This window comes from Delphinus delphis, chromosome 12, assembly GCF_949987515.2.
Source record: "Delphinus delphis chromosome 12, mDelDel1.2, whole genome shotgun sequence".
In the NCBI taxonomy this organism is placed as follows: Eukaryota; Metazoa; Chordata; class Mammalia; order Artiodactyla; family Delphinidae; genus Delphinus; species Delphinus delphis.
Genome location: NC_082694.2, coordinates 44,786,612 through 44,810,952, shown reverse-complemented (window position 1 = coordinate 44,810,952; position 24,341 = coordinate 44,786,612). Strand labels below are relative to the sequence as shown.

General features: G+C 47.5%; 1 protein-coding gene across 4 annotated transcripts in view; it reads left to right on the top strand.

The window, feature by feature from the left end:
- SPTBN1 (spectrin beta, non-erythrocytic 1) overlaps positions 1-24,341 on the top strand; it is a 198,932-nt gene that overhangs the window by 134,116 nt on the left and 40,475 nt on the right. For all 4 annotated transcript variants that reach the window (XM_060026609.1, XM_060026610.1, XM_060026611.1 and 1 more), the window contains 10 exons: positions 7,363-7,536; positions 11,305-11,396; positions 12,634-12,714; positions 13,093-13,208; positions 16,923-17,035; positions 17,837-18,024; positions 19,072-19,189; positions 20,655-20,813; positions 21,467-21,769; positions 23,605-23,758. In XM_060026609.1, coding sequence (XP_059882592.1) covers positions 7,363-7,536; positions 11,305-11,396; positions 12,634-12,714; positions 13,093-13,208; positions 16,923-17,035; positions 17,837-18,024; positions 19,072-19,189; positions 20,655-20,813; positions 21,467-21,769; positions 23,605-23,758 — 1,498 coding nt within the window. The remainder of the gene's footprint in view (positions 1-7,362; positions 7,537-11,304; positions 11,397-12,633; positions 12,715-13,092; positions 13,209-16,922; positions 17,036-17,836; positions 18,025-19,071; positions 19,190-20,654; positions 20,814-21,466; positions 21,770-23,604; positions 23,759-24,341) is intronic.

Below are 24,341 nucleotides of genomic sequence, written 5' to 3'. Positions count from 1 at the left end.
TGGATGGGGTGTCAAGGAGGGGCCGCGTGTCAGCCGTGAGGAAGAGTGAAGAGAGCGCTTGGGGGTGGGTGGCAGGAGGAACAGGCGTAGGGAAAGCATCCTGGCTGAATTGGAGTTTGTTTTTGGAAGGAGTGATGATGGTCAGTCACTTTTAGTGTTTTCTGTCACACGCATAATGTGTTTAGTTCTCACAGTCTAATCACGGGGACAACTTACACTTTATAGGAGAAACAGGCAGTGAGTGACCAGGGCCTCGCCCAAGGCCAGTATCACTACTGAGGAATATAACTTGGACTGCAGCCTACTCTCCTGTCTGTTGGTCCCCTCCTTTCTCATTGAGCCCTGCTAAAGGAGAAGATTCTCCTTGGGGGTGGGTCCCAAACAGGAAGGAGACGGGCAGGAATTAATGGAACAAAGTATGTTGTTTCCTGTTTAATTTTAATTGGGCAAGAATCGTTTATACTATTCTTAAAGCTCAAAGTGTGATATGTAGGGAGGTGTTTGGGGACATAATGTGAAATGAGTTTGGCTGTTGTATCAGAGGAGATTTTGGAGTTCCTATCCCCAAATCCCTCTCCCATCCTACCCTCTGTATTAAGTAGAGGCGTGTGTGTGTGTGTGTGTGTGTGTGTGTGTGTGTAGCAAACACTGATTTTTTATTAAAAGACAAAAATATAAGCAAGTATCCATTGCTCTGATATACTGAGACCAGTAGTGTCTTTTCTCTATTTCTTCTTCACCTAAACGAGAGATCAGGAGGCACTTTAGAATTCACCTGGCATGCTAGTGAGTCTTTCACCCTGCAACACATAGGTTGTATTTCATAGCTGGAAGGGACTTGAGTGGCCACTAAGTTAGATCCCTTTATTTCATAGGTCCTGTAGGCCATCAAGGCCATCCAGCTGGCATATGGCAGTCGGCCTCTCCCAGTTCCCAGGATTGGTGTTCTGTCTACCCTGCAACCCTTGGAGAGCTGTTGCTCCAGGTGGCTTCAGGGTGGCTTTGGATACCCATGAAGAAAATCAGAAGGAGTGGGGCTTACCAGGGTAGAAGAGTGGCCCAGCTCCCCAGGGTCCCCCCAAAATACCCTGCCAGGAATCCTCCCTTATGTCTTCCTCTTCTATTCAAGGAGGCTAAAAATGGCTCCAGGAAACATTTGCTTTTTCTTTTCCATCTCTAGACTCTGGCAAAAAGCCTGCCATCATGAGTACTCCACAGTTCTGCAAATCCTGATGCCCCACAGCGTGTAATCGATCCAGACTCCAGGCTGAGTGACAGTTGCGGCAGAACCGTGGGGGGGTGGGGGTGGGGCAGCATCCAGCTCCCTCCTTCCTTTCTAAGGGCCTTGGGCCCACTTGGCGAATTTGCCCAGGACCACACCGCTTCTCAGGGGCAGGGCTTGGACTAGCTGCTCTAATAAGCAATCAGGATTATATTGTCAGTTTCTGGAGGTTGGTTAGTTAGCCCTGTAATTCCCACTCTTCCTTTGGAGTTGGAAAGAAGATGGGTCTGGAGTAAGGCCCAGATGGGTTAGAGCTGTGGTTGGTAAAAGATTTGGGACTAGAAGGGACCTTGGGAAGGGGAAACAGGAAAAGCACCCGCAAAACACAGGCCCACAGGCCCTGGTGCGGAAGAGCAGGGACACTTGTTAGATTGATTTGAAGGAGGATCCGTAAAAATTGGCATTTCCTCAGAGGAGCCCACGCCTGCAGAGCCCCCCTTGCTTGAGTTGCACACGAGTCTGGTATTGATCTTTGCCTCCTAAGTGGCATCTCAAACTGCCCCATCAGAAAGGACCCAGAGGACAGAAATGCGCATGTTACCGTGGGAACGGACCTGTGTCGTACTAGGAACTTGACAGTAATTCGTGGAGATGAGACAGGGAAGGTTCCTTTTCTTGGCAGAGCGAGCCACTCTTGGGGCGTGGCTTGTGTTTATCCCTGAGCGACGCACCCCTCCCCCAGGTGCACTGTGTTCCGTTCTCTCCATTGTTATCTCTTCTTCCTCTGGAGAAGATGGAAGTTGAGTAAAATAAAAATAGCTCTTTTAAAAAAAAGGGAAAACTGTCTGCCAGATGGGAACCCAGCCTCGTAATTTCCTTTCACGTAGACGTGTGTGTACTGCCCTCGGTTCCCGGTGTAGCAGGAAGAGGACGCGCTCTGGAATCCCGGCTCACCGCACACCAGCCAGCCGTGCGCCATCACCTCACCCCTCTAAACCGGCATGTTCTCATCTGCAAAATGACAAGAATAGTAATAATTATTGCTGTGCAGTGTTAGTGTGAGGACTAAATGTAAACCACCTAACAGGTTAACATAGTGGCACAGGAAATGGCAGCTAAGAATTTTTAGATCTTGGGAGTTTTGCCATTTAGATGGCCCAGTGTGTTTCAGTGTATATAGTTCTGTGCAGTCATTAACCCTTCTAAAATAAATTCCCTGTAGTGATTGCCCCCTAAACTTGCCGAGGTACCGTGCCTTAAAACACTTCGGAAGCCCTCTCTGAAGCAGATACAACATGAGTTCCAGGAGTTGGTATTCTTGAGTTTTAGTCTTGATTCTTACTCCCCCTCCTTGTGCTGCCCGTATATCATCTAATCACGCCACGTCTGGTTTATTCTTTTGGCTTAAAAAGGGGTTAATATGCCACCGAAGATGAGTGAGCTTCAATTGAGATGAAATGTGGGAAAGTGTTTGAAAAACAGAGAGAGGAGAGGTATAGTGAGGCAGTGAAGCAACTTTCACTGCTCAACATTTAGCCTAGTTTGAATTACTAGCTGCGCAGCATAACAGTAATGTTTAAAATATCTCTGTAAATCATGCTTTCCAGCCTTGTTTCCTAGTAAGCTCTGAGTCATAGAGGTCTTACTGTGTATAGAGGCCTTAAGTGTTGAGGTTTGGGTGTTTTCACATCCTTTCCGCTCTCTCGTCCTATCTCCCCTCTCTCCAGGCACCAGCCAGTCATAAATTTTCTCTACCACCTTTTCCTTTTATTTCTGTCCAGAGTTTAATTTGGGGTGTCAGGATTAGAAGAGTAATATCATTACCATTATTTGGGGGCACATTTCCTTCTGGTATTAAATTTGCCTTTCAGCTGACGTATACCAACTTCTCTGCCTCTCAGTGGGAGAGTTCTATCTAGACCCTGAACATTTCCTGTTGTCTAACAGAGAGGTGTGTTATTTCTAAACAGTTTTTTTTTGTTGTTGTTTTTTTTTTTTTTTTGCGGTACGTGGGCCTCTCACTGTTGTGGCCTCTCCCATTGCAGAGCACAGGCTCCGGACGCGCAGGCTCAGCGACCACAGCTCACGGGCCCAGCCGCTCCGCGGCATGTGGGCTCCTCCCGGACCGGGGCACGAACCTGTGTCCTCTGCATCGGCAGGCGGACTCTCAACCACTGCGCCACCAGGGAAGCCCTATTTCTAAACAGTTTGAAGCCCAAGTGGTATGGAGAGGGGGAGCCCCCTCTTTTAAGTAGAATCGTTGGGAGGAAAATCCTTGAGGCACCCCTGTTGGTAGACACACTGTGGGTTTGAGAACACCATAATCATTAGTTCACCATTTCATTTATGTAGCGGCCCTTTGAGATAATTATTCATATTATCCCCATGTTATGGATAAACAGACATTTGAGAAGTAAAAGTGGGGAAATTGTAACTTAAATGTGGGCATTTTAACATTAACATCATCTTCTACACTGAATTGCCCAACAAAAGTATATGCAGAGATCCAGTTTGTTCACGTTTTATGTTTTAAAAGATATAAAGGCCAGGAGCAGTAGGAAAATTAAAAATAAAAAAACTTTAGGGGGAGAAGAGCAGAGTATCATCCCCCCAAATCTTGGTTTGATTTTTGGGAGAATTGCAAAAAAAACCCAAGTGGGGTGAGGGGGTCTCCTGAAAGTTTGCCATTTCCTCTGACTTTTGGAAATTGGTGAGGTTTGTTTTTTAACCATTTGAGAAGTCTGATCATTTACCCAGAGATGTTTCTTTGCCGTTTTTATTTTAGTTCCTTCCTTTGTGTTCCCGTGCACTAGTGTTTCTGATGGCTGGTGCTGGAGGGGACTTACGTTGTGTCCAGGTCTGGGGTGAACCATCCTCAGATCCCACCTGGCATGGCCAGTCAGCATCAGCACGGCGCCCCTGCCACGTGGCGTTGGGCTTTTCGAGCCTGCAGGATAGCGTTTGGACCCCTCTCACAGCCCTCCCCCTCCCACACCCTTGCACCCCATACTCACGTGGAAATGAACACACAGTCGGCTGGGATTTTGTAACGAGAGAACAGAGGCTTGAGCGGTGTCTCACGTGCGTTTGAAGTTGAGTTTTTCAAGATGAAGTCTACGAGGACCAACTGTAGAGTTATGCCTGCTGCAACCTGGGAAGGTCCTGGCAGCCCCCAGCCTATTCCTTGTTCTCCTGTTGCTCAGGCCCTTCTGTCAGATGACAGAACTAAACAATTTAGTAAAGAGTTTGATGTCCTTTATTCAAGGGGACATAGTCCGTGGACAGAGGCGTGCAGTGCCTCACAAGTGGTGGAGCATGCTTCCCTAGGGATTTGGGGCGAGAGGTTAGAAAAGGGGCAGCGCGGGAACAGGGCGTGACTGGCTAGGAGGTTGGAGGTTTCCTTGGGAGGCGAGCGGGTCCTGTTTTCTGGGGCGCGGTGAGCTGGAGGACTGTGATGGGTGTGTGTTGGGGCTCCTTGACAGCTGTTTCCCTCAAGGGCAGTCTGACTTAGGTTTGTGACGTGGGCCGAGCCCCTGGGGTGGCCTCTCTTTTGTGGGTCCTGGTACTCAAATTAACTTTACCAATTCTAATTCCATCCACACTGTTCCTCTCACACTCAGTTAGGACAAAACCCTTTCTGGCCTCGCAGATACCTGCTGCCATTAGGAGAACACTTCCATCCCTGTTGCTCTGCAGTCCTGGGCGTATGGTGCCTGACACACGCTGTTTGGTCACGGGCTCGCTGGTCAGGGCACAGGCATTAAAGAGACAAGAGGAAGAAGCCTCTGTAGAGCAATGAGAAATGTCAGGAGCCCCTGCCCCAGAATTCACATGCTTCCTTAGAGGCAGTTAATCCCCACCCCTCGACTCTGAACAGAGTTTCAGCAGGAGCCACCTGGACACAAGAAGAAGGAACCGCTGTGGGTGGTCACTTTGTCAACCTCAAGAAATGACCGCCGATCCAGAGAAAATGAGAACCGAAAGCTGGCCCGTGAGAACCAGGTGCCGAGTCCGGGGACTTCTCCCCTGAGGGCTCTGGGCACACCCCCCTCCATCAGGGCCATCTCCCCTGTTAGGAGGGGACCCATGGGAGGAGGCTGCTGGGCGCGCCTTGGAAGAAGGGGGCTCCAGTGTCGGCCTCAGGCTGTGTCTACACAGTCGCTCACGGAATCTTAGATGGAGTCCACCGCTTTCTGTTTTAAATATCTGGCCTTTTTCTTACCTCGCCATATTGCTTGATTTTGATGTAATGTTATCACTTGACCTAACATGAATAACAAATCCTAGCATTTCTGACATACCTGAAATGTATTAGTTGTGACGTTTCTGAGAGACGATGCCTTTTCGCAGGGTGGGGTGGGGGGTTGGGGGGGGGTTGGGGGAGGTTGTAAGTAAACTTATAGTGCAGACTTCCCTCGATACCTGAAGAGGGATTGGTTCCAGGACTTGCCGCGGGTATGGAGGGCCGACTGGAGCGTGAAAAGCTTGACTTTTAGAGACATTTCTTTTTCCATTGCTATTATTTGAAAAAATCTGCCACTTGTGGTAAGGCCTCTGGCCATAATCTTATTTCCTTGGGGTCAAGGCACATTCTTGTATGCTTGCCAGTCCTTTCTTGTAGAAGAGAAAGTCAAGAAAAAAAATAACGTAATCTGAGACTGGGTACTTAAAGTGGTCACTTGTTAGCCAAGTTATCTTCTCTTTAAATGTTTTCCGTCTAGCACTTAACTGAGGATCTCAGCTACAGAGGGTAAAGTGGGAAGCAGGCAAGACCTTACTGTAGGACTAGCTACGCCCACACCTGCGTGTGCTCAGGTTGCTGCACACCGGGCTGCCTTTCCTCTGTGAGGCCGGCTCATAGCACACACCGTTGTCCAGTCCGTCTGTGGGCGTTCAGGTCACTCCATGTAGGCCTTGGGCTCTGAACCGAACCAGAGGCCACCGAGAATATAGCAGGAATATAAAGCATTATCCCTGCTCTCAAGCCAGTAGTCAAGTTGGAAGTAATAAGAACAACACATACGAAATAACAGCAAAAATATAAGATATGTGATTAGTTCCTGAACTCTGTGGTCCAGACAGAGACCACAGATGTATAGGTTTGGGGGGAGGGGAGACCTGTGAGAACTGGAATGGTTGGAAATGACGCCTAGAAGGAAAGATGTACCTTGACCTGAACCTTGAAAGGTGGGTGGGTTACAATGAGTTGGCTGAGGAGGTAGGATGGCAGCCAGGCCGGGTTCATCTTCTGGCCAGGGGGGTGTGGGCAACCTGGTGGCAGCTTTGTGGAGTAATGAGATCAGCCGGAGGTGCACCCTCAGCTAGAAGGGGGAGTAACGGGCGATAGAGAGGAGGGTGGGAAGGATGGAGGCGGGCGATGGAGACATGAGCTTGTTCTTGACACAGGAGATGATAGAGACCCGTTGAAAATTTCGAGTGTGTGTGTGTGTGTATCTTTACCTATTGCTTTGTTTATTTAAAATGCTCACCTTGAAAATGCCTTTTTTTGATTTAGATATAACTGATTAAAAGGAATAGACATTTGAGGTAGTCAAATTAGACTACTCTCATATTTTTCTTACTTTATCCTTTCTTTCCAGTAAGTCACACCCTTTTACTCAACCCCCCTCCATCACCCTCACAAAACCAGCACTTGAAAATTCTGCGGATTTGGTGGAGTGTCCCCCCTTTTTCATTTTGAGCCAACCTTGGGAAACAACCCGAACCAGCAGGTGGCAAGCCTGTTTTTACGTTTAAAGCAGCTAGAAAATCCTCAGAGGTGTTTCGCTGTGCATCTGCAAAAATTATATGGGTGGCAGTAGTAGCTCTGAAATTCTTTATGAAAATTGGGTTCCTTTTTCTCTAAGCTTCCAGCTTCTGTGCTCATTTGTAAATTGTGTCACTTCCGTGATTAAACAAAAACCTCTGAAGAGTGATCGGTTACCATCCCTTAAGTAAACTTTTCTAAGGCTGTTAGATAAACTCTGTCGTTGGACTGAATGAGCACGTTTTTTTAACGTTTTGGTATGGGTCGGAAAGCGCTGCATGAATGGGCACGTGTGCACTTTCTGGGCTGTAGTTCTGAGCTGGTTTCTGCCCTCTTGGATGATGTGTTTCCACCTTCTGCTCATCTGTTTTAGCCTAAACCCACCAAGGGACGAATGCGCATCCACTGTCTGGAGAACGTGGACAAGGCCCTTCAGTTCCTGAAGGAGCAGAGAGTCCATCTTGAGAACATGGGGTCCCACGACATCGTGGATGGGAACCACCGGCTGACCCTCGGCCTTATCTGGACCATCATCCTGCGCTTCCAGGTAAGGGACTTGGCCTGGCGATTCGGCCTCCCTCCTGGATGTGAGCATCCCTGTGAAACTGGCCCCCCCATTCCAGAGGGACCAGGAAGACCAGGTTGAAATGTCGTCTCAGAGTCAGGTGTGCAGAGCAGCGGGTCACATTTGGCTGCCCTGTAGGCATGTGGCAGCTAATCACATCCTCCTTCAGTTCTGCCAGCCCCTGAAAGTCTTGACTCTCCTGGCAAATAAGAGGGTTTCCTGGGCTGCGTCTCGGCCCACCACTTCACCGACACCTACTGTAAACGTCTGGTGTCTGCTGCTCAGCTCTCAGGAGCAGAGGTGTAAGGATGTGGTCGATGCTAGGTGACTACCACCGGGCTGTTTGAACTTCGCCAGGTTGTGGCATGCGTCATAGAATATCTTTCGGCGAAGCTGCTTAGGATCGTGACACATGTGTGGGCTCTGTTTTCACCTTCTCCTTCTCCTTTGGATGTGAGGAAGCAGTTTTCAGGGGGGTGTGCAAAAGAGCCTTATGCTTGTTTGACTTGGTGACGATTTTATGGGTTTGTTATACCCGAGCGAAAGGTTCTAAGTATAGAAATACTGTAAGCCAGAAGGTCCTCTCAAGGTCATTTTGTCCAATTCCTTCACTTTCTGAGGGAAGGGAGGAGCCTTGCCAGGGATCACACAGCCAGTCAGGGCTGCTGCGCATGCTTCCGGCCCCTTGGAAGAGAGCGCAGCCTTTCTTGTCTGTGAAGCAGCTCCGGCCTGATTCCTGGTTCTTTCTCCAGGCTGTTGCTTCATGCTCCTGCTTTTCAGTTAAAATCTGAAATTCAGGAAACACTTCTTACCATAGCGTCAGGTTACTCTGCAGACAAAAGTCCGAACCGTCCTGTCTCCACCGTGGCTGTGTTCTCTGTGTCTTCCCTTCCTGTTAAGCCCCTTTGATGAAGTTTGATTGATTTTTTTTTTCCCTAGGCAAATAAAAATCTCACCAACAAAGGGCCATGTCAGAAATCAAATTATAGCTCTCTTTGTATTCTTACTAAAACGCCGAAATCAACCTCTAACCAATCATTTCCCTTGTGCTCCCCTCAGGATCGGGCAGCTCTAGTTTAGTGGTCTGGGTGGGTATCTGGGAGTAGGGAGGGGGTAGGGGACCAAAGCAGAGCTGTACAGAGACACTCCCTGCATGGGGGCTTCCTAAGCCTGGACCTGCCTTGGGAAAGCCGTTTACTCATTCAGGTTCCCTGGTCCCAGGCCCAGCGCTTCTAATTAAATAGGTCTGAGGCTGGGAACCACTGTGAAGGTGACATGTTAGTGGAGATTTAATTGCAACAATCAGTGACTTTATTTTGCACACAGAACTCTTCTGCACGTTTCTGTCATTTAGTTCCTGAATGATTTGAAAACAGAGTGAATACCATTGCGTTCACTAACTATTGCTCTGGGCCTTAGGCCAACAGGACTCTCCTGGAGCATCGCCTCAGTTCTGTAGAGTAAAAAGTCCTATTTCTCTTGCCTTTGGCCTGTAGTAATCAGAGCGTGGAAGGGCATCCTGACAGTGGCCTCTCTTGACAGCGGGTCTTGTGCCCATGACGGGGAGCTGGCACACACAGCCCTTTCCAGGATTCTCGGCATGAATTGAGTTGCATCATTGACTAATTAGCTTCCTGCCAGCTTGCCTTTTTCTGTGCTTGAACCTGTAAATGCCGATACGTAGTTTCTCCCTTTCCTTTGAGGCTGATGTCACTGCATGGCCTGCAGGGTTGGTGTCTGACATGACCCCGCCTCCCACAGCAGTTTTATCAAATCATCCCCCGCTCCACAAACATGTATCGATTCTGCACCAGCCAAGGCCCAGCTCACATTCTGCGTCCTCTGTGAAGCATCCCATGTATCTACAGAGATCTCTCTCCCCACCGCCCCCCAGCTCCTGAATGTGCAACCTTGTCTGACATTTTGTGTGTGTGTGTGTGTGTGTCCAGAGTCCCCAAGACGTGGCCTGCCCTGATGTGTGTAGCAGGTGTGCATTAAATACCGATGATGACAGACAGGTTTTATGCCGCTTTCCCTTAAAAGAGAGTAAAAGATGGTGTGAGAAACTGGAATGAAAGTCGTCGAGTTTGCCTGGTCCACATAGGGAGCTGTCTTCATTTCAGAAGGGTAGATATTGTTTCTGAAAGAACAAGTCTGGAAACAGATTCCCTTCACACTGAAGCATAGGAAAGCTGATGGGGGTTAATGTGTAAAATTCCACCTGCCTTTCCTGGTGGGTCTGTGTCTTACTCTTTGAGCGAAGGTTATTCTTACACACTCTTTGGAGTTTATGCAAGCTCAGACTTCACTTACAACAGTTAAAAATGGAGAATTTTTTTTAGAAGTGTAATTATTTCAATTTCTAGGTGTTTTTCCTAGTTGAAAGTTTCTAACTTTTTAATCTTACATGTATGTATTTTATCCTCCTCCTACCACTTTCTCTTAAAAAGAATTCTGGGGCGTGTTTCTAGATTAAATGGAAAGACCTTTGACAGGGGCCAGGACAGGGAAGCTTGGAATGGTTAGAGCTGAAAGAGAGGCCAACACCCTTTCCCCTGACTCCATTCCACATGTTATCATTATAATCAAGGAACTAAAGGCAAAGGGGTATTTAGAGCATTTGTTTAAAATCACGTAACTGGTAGGCAGCCCGTGAGCCAAAGAGCTGACATGTATGGATCCTTACTAAGAGCCCAGCCCTTCGTACTTTGCATTTGTTCAAGTGTACAGCACGAGATAGCCACCCCTCAGAGGGGAAGCCGAGGAACTCGCCCAAGGACACGCGATAGGTGGGGGAGCCTGGATTCGGACCCAGAGAGTCTGACTTTGGTGCCAGTAGACCAGGCTCTGTGTCCTGTTGAGAATCAGCGGCCTGAGTAGCTGATGAACACAGGCTCTCTTAGTCCATTCAGGCTGCTAAACCAAAGTACCACAGATTGGGTGGCTTCCACACAGTAGAAATTTATTGCTTACGGTTCTGGAGGCTGTAAGTCTGAGATCAGGGTGCTAGCATGGTCAGGTGAGGGACCTCTTCCGGGTTGCATACTTCTCATTGTGTCCTCACATGGTGGAAGGCGCTAGGGATCTCTCTGGAGCCTCTTTTATAAGGCACAAATCCCATTTATGAGGGCGCTACCCTCATAACTTAAGCATCTCCCAGAGGCCCTACCTCTTAACACCATCACCTGTGGGGCTTAGGATTTCAGCATAAGAATTGGTGCGGGTGTGGGAGACAAGCATTCAGACCATGGAAGCACAGCATTTAAGGGCACTCTTTCTCTGAGAGTTTGGGTCCGTTTTCAGGAAATGGTGCACGCACTGTCCTCATCAACGAAGGACTCACTCACCCTGGTGTAAAAAAATCTTTGGTTGTGAGAAAACAAACGGCATTTTTCTAGAGTCTGCTGAGGTTCAAGCCGTATGAACCACCGTTCTAGCTTGTAGTTGGAGAGGACGGGCTATGTTGGGGGTAGAAAAGACCCCTAATCGGTTCTTGGAAGTCAGGCAGGTAACTAGTCTTCACTTCAGTCTTATCTTTGTGCAAAGTAGAGAACCTAGTTCTGGTTGGTGTTTCTAAGAAGTGAACCCTGGCTTCAGAAAGCAGTTCTCATTGACACTTGGTGTAGGCAGTCTGCAGGGCTAGCTGTTGATCTAAAGTTTACTCTTTATGTATATGCAGACCTGTTCTTCTGTGGCTCTTATTAGGAAGCTAATGCATCTATTGGTCTAATATTTCTTCGTAAATCTTAGATCCAGGATATCAGCGTGGAAACTGAAGACAACAAAGAGAAGAAATCTGCCAAGGATGCATTGCTGTTGTGGTGCCAGATGAAGACAGCTGGGTGAGCACAAGCTCGGGGGTTAGGGGCTGCTTCTCCCAGGACTACGTTCTACCAGAGTCATCACTTACAAGGTGTTGACGAGTATCTTCTCCACCACTTCACTGAGACGTCTTGTTGACTCGCAAGCAGTTGGATGCACTGGCATTTCAGCTAGCTCTCAGAACAGGAGTTGATTTATATCCTGGACCTGTCATTTGCACAGTCAGTTTCCCTCTGTTTATGAAGGAAGTTCCAGAGAGAAGTTAATCTTGAATTTTAAAACCCTGAAACCATGTTTAAGAATCTCATCCAGGATATTTGTAAAATGTTGTGGGTTTTCTCCTCTCTTTAATTTCTGTTGCTTTGGGAAGCTCTGTGCAGTAAACTTAAGGGTGGGTGGTCTTTGTACATTATCTCAGTTTCCCTCTCTTTTATTCTTTCCTTGAAATTTCAGTCAAGATATTTTTTAGAGAATTGCATCTTGCTTATTGCTCACTGAAACTTCGGAGCTCCTAGGTACTGAGAATTGGTTTTGTACAGGGTTAATTTTGCACCAAGTCAGGACTACTTGGAGGACAGCTGTCGTTGTAATGGACGTGATCAGTCAGTGGTAACTATGGAAACCATGAAGAGTGTAAGGCTTAGTAAGGGGATCAAGTTAGGAATGAACTTTTAATCAACCACAGGTAGAAAGTTATTAATAATCAATGTGGTGTAGAGTAGCTGATTGACTGCGGGTAAGTTTCAAACATAGGGAAGTGTTTCAGGGAGGTACTAGATTTACAAAACTTCATCCAGTTCAGTGGGATAAGGAAGAAGGAGAGCTGAGTGTTTGAACAGGTAATCCCAGCTACTTCCTCGCCCGGAGTGCCGTGTGAACTCGGGTCTTGGTGTCTGCAGGGTTCTGATAGCTGTGCTGGGGGCGTGGAAAGCCAGTGAAGCAAGGAGGCCTCAGAGGCATCTAGCTGTGGTCACTTTTTTCTCAGTAAGCCTGGTGTTTTCAGTCAAGGACGCAGATCACAGATCGAATTACCAAGAAAGAAAAGCCATGTGGATGTGTGTTTTATTCTTATTTTCCAACAAGGAGAAGTTGAGGCGGATCTTAGCTTGGATTTGATTGTCCTTATTGACATTCACTTTCCGACATTTTCGCAGTGCCTACAGACTTTTTTTTTTTTTTTAAACACTGTGTTTAGCAAAAGCACAGACCTTTGTTTGATGATTGTGTCGCTTTTGTCTTGTGCCTCGTGTTTGTTAGGTACCCCAACGTCAACATTCACAATTTCACCACTAGCTGGAGGGACGGCATGGCCTTCAATGCGCTGATACACAAACACCGGTGAGTCCTTAGAGGTCATGCTAACAATTTGGGGGTGGAATGTTGACATCCTTGTGTAGCAGATCTGGGTGACTTTTGGTCCTCATGTCCGTTGCCCTCGCTGTTGCATCATGGTGGAAATTCCTGCCTTCCCCGTGAGGAAGGTGAGAGAGAATGTGTAAATTCTCCCAAACCAGAGAAACGACTTAACCCATTGTCTTCATAAACTTTGAGGTTGTTTATTCAAAAATCGGGTTTCATTGTTTGATGATTAACTAATATTGTAGGCTTTTACTCTGCTAAGTGGACACTTTTGGAGTAGTAATCGAGTCCCACTGGTCACACGGTGTGTTTTCAAGCCACTGTGATAAATCTTTGTTCCACTGTTGTTCTACACAGGCCTGACCTGATAGATTTTGACAAGCTAAAGAAATCCAATGCACACTACAATCTGCAGAATGCATTTAACCTTGCAGAGCAGCACCTCGGCCTCACTAAACTGTTGGACCCCGAAGGTAAGGACTCCAGGGGTAAGAGGTGGGACCTTCGGCATCTCTAGCACTGCGGAGTAAATATAAAATCTGCTTTGTGTCAGTTTGTTTCATTTGTACAGTGTGCTTTGGGAATTATCTAAGGAAGAGGAGTTTAATTTTGGTGTGGGAGTTACTTGAGGATTTGTGTAAAGGATTACGTCTGAAAAGGCCTTGAGAGATGAGTATGATTTACACATGTGCCAGAGGAGAGGGCGTGGCAGGCAGAGGGATCTGTGTGAGCAAAGGAGCTGCGAAAGAGGAAGGTGTGACCGGGGACTAACAGTTTATTGGGAGTGGTGTTAGCGTGTTGTTGGGAAACATACAACTGGAAAGGTGGGTGGGGGCCCAACAGGTTACAGTCTTTAGAGGTTATTCAGCAGGCACTGGGGAGTCATTGAAGCCTCTTAGCCTCTGTGCTCAAGGAAGCGAACCTGCCTTAGGCTCTCCATACATGCTTGTTGACTGACGTTCATCCCACGGTGGCAAGAGCGTGGTCTGGCCTGGGTAGAGATAGGGGCAGGGGCCTCCTTAGGAGGCTGTGCGGTGTTTGTTCCTGAGCACGAAGAGCTTCAGTGAGGAAGGTGCACCCGGAACGTGTGGGTGGCAGAGGAGTAGCACGCGCAGCCCCTCCTCGTGGCTGGCTGCTTGGCGGCCCAGTCTCTGCACGGAACCAACCTCTCTGCTCTGCGGATCCCTGCAGCAGGACCCTGCAGACTGACTGCGGGTGACGTGGAGCAGACCTGTGTGGGACAGTCCCATAGGTTGTAAATCCCTTGCTTACTAGAATCCTAACTGTAGGCTTCATCTTAGCATGAGCTATCACAGGAACGTCTTCTGATGTCGAGAAGCATTGAAGACGTAAGAGGATTTGTTTGTAGGGCTGGAGCCTTTTAGACCCTCTCAGCTGTTAGCAGATATTAGAGAGAAAAAACTGTATGCGAGTGAAAGTTTAAAGTTCTTATAAATATAGAACAGGAAGTTGAACTCCCCAGGGGCAGATCGAGGTCAGGAGGCTACCAGGCAGGCGTCTTGCTATTTTCCAGTGCATCAGATGCACTGATAGTTTCACTACAGGAAGCCGAGATAAAGTTATCTTTGTGCTAGCCCATTAAACGATTTCTCAATATAAACACAAATTCCTTGGACTGTGATAAATCTTTGTGCTTAACCCCTGCCTTACTCTGGAAAGGCATCCTCCCTGAGCCCGAGCTCTTTGTGCTTAGATAAAGAATCTTCTTTTTTTTTTAATCACTATGACAGAAAGAAATTTAATAAGTTGCTCATTAGTTAATCTTTCTAATCACCACCCACTACGAAAAGGGGATTGATGTTCCCCACATCATTCGAAGACAAGGAGCTAAAAGAAGCAGTCGATGTCACTTACTCTGTGGGTTTGATCTTGATGATTAGTTGTCCTTAGCTGCTATTAGTTGTCCGGTGCCCCAGAGAGCATCAGTTACAATAAAATTGTAAACAAGTTAGAAAAGGTTTTGCTTGCTCACTCCTTCCCAGTTATGTCGACATTTTATGTTTATTAAATTGCATACAGGGATGGCATTTTTTCCTGGCCTTCCTGCAATTCTGTATCCACGGGGCCCACTTTGATGGGGCCAAACAGACACAGGAGTTGGCCACAGGGGCCCTGGGGTGGGAACAGTAGCGGTGGCCCCCTCTGCCATCAGCTGCCTCAGTGACTCTGGGCAGGGAGCTTTCCCGCCCTGTGCCCTGGTAGTCAAGTCTTTAAAACAAGAGAGGCAACCTGCCTCACACAGGGCTGCCAGGAAGGATAGAAGTGAAGGCGCGTGTGCGGAGGCACATTGAAAAAAGAGCCCCATACGTCATCAGAGAGCCATCTGTGTTCTCTCCTCCGTCTATCCCGAGTTGAGTACTTCCCTCAACATTGCCATACCCTGAAGACTGACCACCTTCATTCATTTGCTCCCTCCCTCGATAAATATTTATTGACCACCCACCCTGTATATAGACAGTGCGTTAGGAGGTGGGGAGGCACGGTGGCACAGGGCTTCCCAAGACTGGGTTCCTGCCCTGGAAACTCAGTCTTGTAAGACTAATGAAATGTGCATAAGTAATCATAGGACCTGGCAGAAAGCAAACGATAAACAAAGCCCAAGGAGACAGTCATTCCAGCTGTAGGGATCGGAAATGGCTGTGTTGGAGTGGTGGCTTCTGAGCTGGACCTGAAGGGTAGGAAGAAGGTGATGTGCTGGGGAAGGCCCTTTCAGACAAAGGGAGGCTGTAACTGGAAGGAATATTGGGAATTGAGGGGTGGTAAATAGTCCAGTTTGGTTTAGATCTATAGTGCCTTAGAAGAACCAGTAGGCTGCAGAATGAGAAATGTCTAGAATGGCACTTGGCACTTAGAGGAAGTGTGATAAATATTCGATGGATAGATGGAAGGAAGGGAGGGAGGGAAAGAAAGTTAGGGCAAATTGTAGAGGCCTTTGGGGTTTATACTTTATTTTTCAGACTGCAGGGCACTTCTGAGTAATTTGGGCTTGGGAGGAAGCTGTGCTTCACAGCTGTGCTTCTGGAAGATCAGCTAGGCAAGGTGTGTAAAGTGAATCGAGTAGCAGGGAGACCCAGTGAGGAAGCCATTGCTTCAGGTCTGGTTATGTGACCGTGAGAGCTGGACCCGAGAGTGACAATAAGGATTCCATAAATAGAATCATCAGGTCTCAGACCCGGTGACTAACCAGATATATGGGTAACAAGGAGATAAAGATGTCCATGGACTTAGTGGCCGGGAAAGATTCTGGTGCCACTGGCAGAAATAAGGACCACAGAGAAACACAGACCAGCTTAGGGGTCGGGGAGGCAGGGAGGTGGATGTGGTGTGTCTGGGTGGTAGCCACATCAGTGAGATATCTGACTCAATTCTTACTATGTTCTTCATTTCTGCTTAGTACTTTTGTATATATATTTTGTCATCTCGGTGGCCTGGGGTCCTCTAGAGAAAGGATCATATCTATTAAGACTTTTTTGTCCTTCTGTCATACAGAGTGAAGTAAGTCCGAAAGAGAAAAACAGATACTGTATGCTAACACATATATATGGAATATAAAAAAAAAAAAAGTGGTTCTGATGAACCTAGGGGCAGGACAGGAATAAAGACGCAGATGTAGAGAATGGACTTGAGGACATGGGGAGGGGGAAGGGTAAGCTGGGATGAAGTGAGAGAGTGGCATGGACATATATACATTACCAAATGTAGAATAGATAGCTGGTGGGAAGCAGCCGCATAGCACAGGGAGATCAGCTCGGTGCTTTGTGTCCACCTAGAGGGGTGGGATAGGGAGGGTGGGAGGGAGACGCAAGAGGGAGGAGATATGGGGATATATGTATATGTGTAATTGATTCACTTTGTTATACAGCAGCAACTAACACACCATTGTAAAGCAATTATACTTCAATAAAGATGTTAAAAGAAAAAAAGACTTTTATGTTCTTATTGCAGTAGAAGGCACTTATGAATGTTCATATAATAAAAGAGCCAGGGAGGTGATTTCATCCCTGTTAGTTAACTTTATAATTAACACATCGATGACAGAACTCTCAAGCCCAAAAAAATGAAGATACGGGCCTGTGCAGTGCTGAGCAGCTGTTCCAGGTTGTTCCTGCTGCCTGGTTGGCGGTGCCGTGAGCAGAGTACTGAACAGAATCTTCTCTGGGTTGCAGATATCAGTGTGGACCACCCCGATGAGAAGTCCATTATCACTTATGTGGTGACTTATTACCACTACTTCTCAAAGATGAAGGCCTTGGCTGTTGAAGGAAAACGAATTGGAAAGGTGAGCTCACACCACTTTTGTAAGTTGTGAGACATAATTAAGGTTCACATCTTAATGTGCCGCCACCATGTCCTCAGACGTTTAGCTACTGGGAGTTCGTGGCAGGTTCTCCACACGGCAGGGAAGTGGGCAGCAGCCTCTGGATCCCAAAGAGTACTAGGAGGCAGGAGTGGTGGGTGGCTAAAATACTCAGGAAGGGATTTCAGGGGGATCTCAGACCCGGAAACACCCCTCCCCTCAACCTTGCCAGGAAATTGGGTATTGAAGATCTGATTGAGTTGCCTGATGTCATGGACGTGGAAGTCCTACTTACCACGCTTGGAAAGGCCTCATCAGTGTCACGCTTTTTTCATTTTTTTGTTTGGCTGACGTTCCCCTGCCATATATTTCAGAACACCGCAGATCAGATGACATTGTCTTCTCAGTGCAATGGAATAGAAAATCCGTGGGCGTTCATGGGACAGGACCAAGCAAAATAGAGCCCTTTTTGTTCCTCTAGGAATTTCGGAGCTGAGGCATCAGGAGTCATACAGGATCTGAAACCCTTGCCTGGGGGTTGGGAGGTTACAGAACCAATTACAGTTGAGTTAAGCTGTCATTGCTCACAAATGATAGCCACGGTCTGAGTGCTTATTAGCACATGGTTCTTGGAGTTTTAAAAACTGTTGTGCCAAAAAGTCTCATAGAACCATTTTCAGAGCCAGTGCTGAAGTGTGTGCGGGCTCCCATAGGGCTGCAGTCATGTCTCCCTTACGTAGGGATACGATCTTGTTTTTCCATTTTTCTGACTCTTGTTTACAGGTGCTCGACAATGCTATTGAAACAGAAAAAATGATTGAAAAGTATGAATCCCTTGCCTCTGACCTTCTGGAGTGGATTGAACAAACCATCATTATTTTGAACAACCGCAAATTTGCCAACTCGCTGGTTGGGGTTCAACAACAGCTCCAGGCCTTCAACACCTACCGCACTGTGGAGAAGCCGCCCAAGTAAGATGCAGAGTGTAATGCCTTGCCCTTCTTATGGGGAGAGAGGTGATTGCAGCCGCAGACCCCTGTTTTCTGACTTGCATGGTCTCATCTCGATGAATGCCTCTCGCCAGCGGCTTGTCCTACTCCTTTTAATCCGAGCCTGTGTTGCCGAGATGTATTCCAAATTATACTCTCTGTGAGCCCTTTCTAGCAGAAATGTGCCACTGGTATGTGTGATACATGAGAATCCCAAGAAACGGTGCAGGTCCCCAGTTCCTTATCCAAAGCTCTTGCGCCTAATGTGTTTCAGAATTCCATCGTTTCTGGATTTTAGAGAAGTAACAGGGTACATGCCAGGTGGCTCTGAGGCAGTTAACTCATATCAAGCCTCCTCACATATCTGTAGCAAAACATGTAATTATTCACACTGTGTGAATTAAAAAAACAATAGTTTCATATCCGTTCAGATCAGGTTTTGCTGCCCCCAGAAGTCTGATTTTTCACATATTTTAAAGATACGTAGTTGTCCAGTAAAGATTGTGGCCCTTATCTCTTGCTTATTATGACAAGAGTCATCCCTCCTTTTTCTGAAAACTCCACTTAGTTGTGAATTCCTGGCTGAGGTCTCCACAACCCATTGACAGTGACCCTAGGTGGTCGTTTGAAATGATCCTTGTTGAATGCATTCAGCTGTGCTCTCCAAATGAAGCAAGTTCATCATCCGCGGCTTGGGGTCTAAATCTTGATTGAGTTGATTAACAAAAGAGTAGCATTCTGTGCCCCCGACTGTAAATCTCAGCAACAACAACGAACCACAAGAAAAACCCCACAGTTTGGCACATACTGAGGTCTTCAGTACCCAAAAACTAACCCACTGCTGTTTCTCTGACACGCACGCGTTTCACATAAAAGTCAGACCGGAGATAAATGCCTTTTAAAATTGTGAGGCTGCACGAAGTGTGTTTATTTTATTTTATTTTATTTTTTTCTCTAGAAGTAGATGCATTTTTCCTTTTGAAAGGACAAAATATAGTATAATGTTTATGGCTGGTTTTCTCTGCTTAGATTTACTGAGAAGGGGAACTTGGAAGTCCTGCTTTTCACTATTCAGAGCAAGATGAGGGCCAATAACCAGAAGGTCTACATGCCCCGGGAGGGGAAGCTCATCTCTGACATTAACAAGGTAAAACCGATCCATCTGGCCTCCTTCATGGTCCCTGCCCTCCTGTGTGGGCGCCAGCCTCCTGTAGGTTTTCAGGTTCTATCAGTGGGTCTTGATTGCTAAGAGATCCTGGCCTGCTGAGTTGATAAGCGGCAGTCATTGCTCACATAGTGTTGAGGGTCAAGGGAGTGCTTGTGGTGGTTTGGGGGCAGGTGGCTGGTGGTGTGTGTGTGTGTGTGTTAGATTTTATCAAACCAGGTTCAGCCTGTGTACCTTGTCACTCAGATACATAATCAGTTTACCTGTCATTTGTCTCAGGCAATTGGCTCAAACATCTTTAAATTGCAGAAGGGAGAATTCAAAACCTTATTTCCTGTATCTGGAATCCCTAGAGGTTAGGGCTTAGGATTTTGACTCCTTCCGTCAAGAAGCTGTCAAAAAATTTGTTTCCATGCCTGTTACATCTGCAATTACAGAATTTCATGGTGGGCATTATTTCCAAGCAGAAATCTGAAAAATCTAGAACTGTGGTCAGTTGTACACATTTAGATTCTTTTAAGTGGAATTTTTTTTTAATGTGAAGTAAGATGTATTTCATAGGAATGAATTTATTAATTGGTGAGTATTTTGGAAAAAAATACTCCGATACGTGAATTAAAAATAAGTGACTTCGGGCTTCCCTGGTGGCGCAGTGGTTGAGAGTCCGCCTGACGACGCAGGGGACACGCGTTCGTGCCCCGGTCCAGGAGGATCCCGCATGCCGCGGAGCAGCTGGGCCCGTGAGCCATGGCCGCCGAGCCTGTGCGTCCAGAGCCTGTGCTCCGCAACGGGAGAGACCACAACAGTGAGAGGCCCGCGTACCGAAAAAAAAAAAAAAATAATAAGTGACTGCAGGGCTTCCCTGGTGGCGCAGTGGTTGAGAGTCCACCTGCTGACGCAGGGGACACGGGTTCGTGCCCCATTCCGGGAGGATCCCACATGCCGCGGAGCGGCTGGGCCCGTGAGCCATGGCCGCTGAGCCTGCGCATCCGGAGCCTGTGCTCCGCAACGGGAGAGGCCACAATAGTGAGAGGCCCGCGTACCGCAAAAAAATAAAAAAGTTACTTCAGAGTGGGGTGAATGAGAGATTCATAATAGGATTTTTTAGAAGACGTCATTTATCTTTTTTACATCAGAGCAGTTGAAGATACTTTGCTTCCTCTCAATTAAAGTTAAGGGCTTTGTAACTTAGTTACATTGCTCCATATCTACACTGTTTTGTTTCCCAGATGTGACATAGGATCTTTAGATTTAGATAGGGGAGAGTGTTCCCATGGGGCTCAACTGAGAGAAAATGATTTTTTTCCCAAGGCTTAAGAGTCAGTGAGGTTGGGAATGGGATTTCCCTTTTAAGTTCTCACGTCTTTTTGAGAAGCACTGGCTGTTAACTGCAGCCTAGGATTGTTCCTTGAACGTAGCAGGAAACTGTTCTCTTTCATTTCTGTAGGCCTGGGAAAGACTGGAAAAAGCGGAACATGAGCGAGAACTGGCCCTGCGGAACGAGCTCATAAGACAGGAGAAACTGGAACAGCTCGCCCGCAGATTTGACCGCAAGGCAGCTATGAGGGAAACCTGGCTGAGCGAGAACCAGCGTCTGGTGTCCCAGGTACTGCTCTAGAACAGTGTTCAAGAAGACTGCTCCCAGGGTCCGCTAGAACCTAGACCACACTCAGGGGCCCTAGGACAGCTGTTTGTCAACATCCAGTATCCTGAAGCAGCTGTCAAGTCATCTCACCCACTTCCCATGAAAAGGATGTTTATAATTTCTAATACATTTTCTCTTCTATTTACCTAACTTTTTATAGATCTGGAAGTAGCTCAGAGTTTGTTTAGAGCCAGTGAGTGTGTGTGAACCGTTCATATTTAAAAATTTCTCTCTTTCTCCCAGTCTTTGGCCTTCAAGGCAGCTAGACTGGCCGTGAAATAAGTAAGTGGCTTCTTTTCTACTTGGCTTAACCAAAGCCATCTCCTGCTCCAGTCTTGTAAGTCGGGTGCTACCTATGTGCTGCACCCCTCTGTAAAGTGAGAAGTTGCTGGTTTGCTTTGGGGACAGCATTTGAGCCCAAGCACAGTTCTAAGGGCCCTCAGGAAGGCGGAGATCAGCGGGGGTCGGGACTCGGGAGTCGGCGTTTGGCTTTGGGACCCCCCCGCCAAAGATTAAGGGGTGTGCCCAGGAATCCACCTCCAAATCCAATTTGTTCCAAATTGGATGGCTTTTGAATTTTGTGCTTCTTTTCTTTTCGTTCCCTTTTCTCTTAGGACAACTTTGGATTTGACCTTCCCGCAGTCGAGGCTGCCACGAAAAAGCACGAGGCCATTGAGACGGACATTGCCGCGTACGAGGAGCGCGTGCAGGCCGTGGTGGCCGTGGCCAGGGAGCTGGAAGCGGAGAACTACCACGATATCAAGCGCATCGCGGCGAGGAAGGACAACGTCATCCGGCTCTGGGAGTACCTGCTGGAGCTGCTCAGGGCCCGGCGGCAGCGCCTCGAGATGAACCTGGGGCTGCAGAAGATATTCCAGGAAATGCTCTACATTATGGACTGGATGGATGAAATGAAGGTAAAACGTGCCTGCATGGAGGCCCGAGCCCATCCAGTCAGGCCTCTCTCGTCTGGGATCCGCCCACTAACCCCCCAACACACAGCCATGCCCCTGGTCTGATCGCCCACATATAGCCGGAGAAGGGCCATGTCACCCACGGAAAGGTTGTTAGCTCACAAGTTAAATGAGACGTGAAGTGAGAAGAAGTTGTGACGAAGGTCAGTTCCATAGCTGGAGGGCTGCTGCTGTGACTCAGGTCTGATTTAGGAATATCCCGTGGTAGGGGGTCAATCAAATTTTGGTCTTCTGTGGTTTTAACTTTTTAGAGTTGGGGCTACCTTTCCGTCTCGTTGGTCTATGTGTGAGTGGCTCTGCTTTGGGGAGAGGCCAGGCGGGTGGTACGGAAGAGTAGTAGGCAGTGTGAACAGAGCGCATCCCGGGAACCAGGCAGCCAGCGTTCAGATGGTGAGCGCCGGAGCTTCCCGATCTCCTTGAGCCTCCTTCCTTCACCTGTAAGCGGAGAGCTTACTTACCATCTGCCGCATCTACCTCATCCGGTTATAGCGAGAATTAAGTGCAAGATGTGTGTGTGTATCACAGGACGGCGCGCTGGTTGGAGAGGGCTGCCAGTGCCGATTTGTGCCTCCCCTTCCTTTACTGGCAGCTCTGGGCATGGTGTTCCCAGCTTTCCCCCAACCCAGGAAGAGGCCTGCCGTTGTGCCGTAGTCCTGTGCCTGTCCGTGTCCTCTGATGCAAGCCTCTGATGGAAGCTCATCCGTGTCAAGCAGTTCTCCAGCTGGCAGGCCTTTAGCCACATAGCTAGGACAGAACAGGGCCGATTTCAGGCCGTACCGTGAAGCCTCCTTTATCTCAACACGCCGTGTTCCCTGCCTTGACCTCATGCGAGGGATTTCCTTCCTGGGATGTAAGCCCTTGTCCTTTGCTTACCTCTTGAGCTCTTCCTGGCAGGGGGAGCAAGGTCACTTCATACCATGAGTTTCCCCTCTTATTGTCCCAGGTTTATGATGTTCTCATGTATGGTCTGTCTTGAGCTCTTAAAATAGAAATGTTCATAAAATCTAGCAGAGATGTGCTTTTCATTTTAGAATTCGTCATGCACTTTATAATTCCAATTGGGCCAGAGACTTCCTCATAAGTAAGAATGAAGTAGAAATTCCATCTGGAGAGGATGTGTGATGAGGGCCCCAAATTGGGCTGATGGAAAAAAATGAAAGAAAATATTAGTGGGTCCAAACTTAAACCAGAGATGTTGCTCGGGACCTCCTAAGCATGACAGTCACCTGACCCTGTTCTTATTTGGTTAGAGATGTAGTTTGTAAGCTTTTCAACTAGGTGTTTCTCCCGTGGATTGTGTAAGTATGGCAGAGGTGTACCAATGAGCTCGCAGGTGAGGAGAGCATCCAGTTGAGGGGTCAGCAGCTTCTAGGAGACGTCTTTAAACTCTGACATGAAACAGCTCTGTTACCTTTATCTTATCTTCTTGAATGGTTGTTATTGCAGGCACTTCCTTCTTGGAGGCTCAGTTTATATTTCATACTGGTTTCTCCTCTCTTTTTTTTTTCTTTTTTCTGTTCTTTACTTTTTAGTATAGGTTTGACTTCTTATTCCAAGGTAGATTGGTCATTAGTTTATAACGTCTCTCCTGCTACAGTCTTCTGGGTTTGTTTTGCTCTGGTTTGCATGCCATCATCTTCCCCTAAAGGTATGGGGAGGATGGCCGGCTGGAGGGAGGGTGCAGCTTGGTTGGTGGCTCCCATCCCGTCCAAAGATTATGAGACGCTGACATCAAGGTTGTATTCATGGATGCCTTTTTTGTTGCCTCTTGCGCGCAGGTGCTATTATTGTCTCAAGACTATGGCAAACACTTGCTCGGCGTGGAAGACCTGTTACAGAAGCACGCCCTGGTTGAAGCGGACATTGGCATCCAGGCAGAGCGGGTGAGAGGTGTCAATGCCTCCGCCCAGAAGTTTGCAACAGACGGGGAAGGTAAAGACAGACCGTTCCAGATGTTACCCCCTCGTCACCAGAAGTCCATCTCCAGAGACGTAGATGGGTTATGTGTGGCAGTGGGACCTTTAAAGTTACCTTGCTATCGTGGGTTCCCAGTGGGCCGTGTCGTGGGTATAATGAGATGCAGTAGGGTGGCCTTCCATTATGTTTTAACTCTGTCTTGCCATTCTGAAATGGACCTGTCTTTTCCTTCCGTACTCGAGTGCTGGTTGGTTTTTAGTGGCTTGATGTTGGCCACTGAAATCTGCCAGACCACACTCTGCACACCGATAGCCTGGTGTGTCTCTCAGACACCTCATGGCTTTCACACCTGGCTGTGCATATCTTTGTTTAAAGGATGTTTGGAAGGATTTGGTTTTGTTCTGTTTTAGAAACAATTAAATGCAGCTGCCTTCTTTCTTACAATTTACCTGCTATTTTTGGTTCCTAAGTGATCAAAAAAAATAATGCTTGGGGCAAAAAAAAAAAAAAAAAAAGTAGCAGTTATCCTTGCCTCTCCCTCCTCATCCAGTCAAGGTTTTAGAAGGTACTCCATTGCCCCATAACGTGGCCCTGCCCT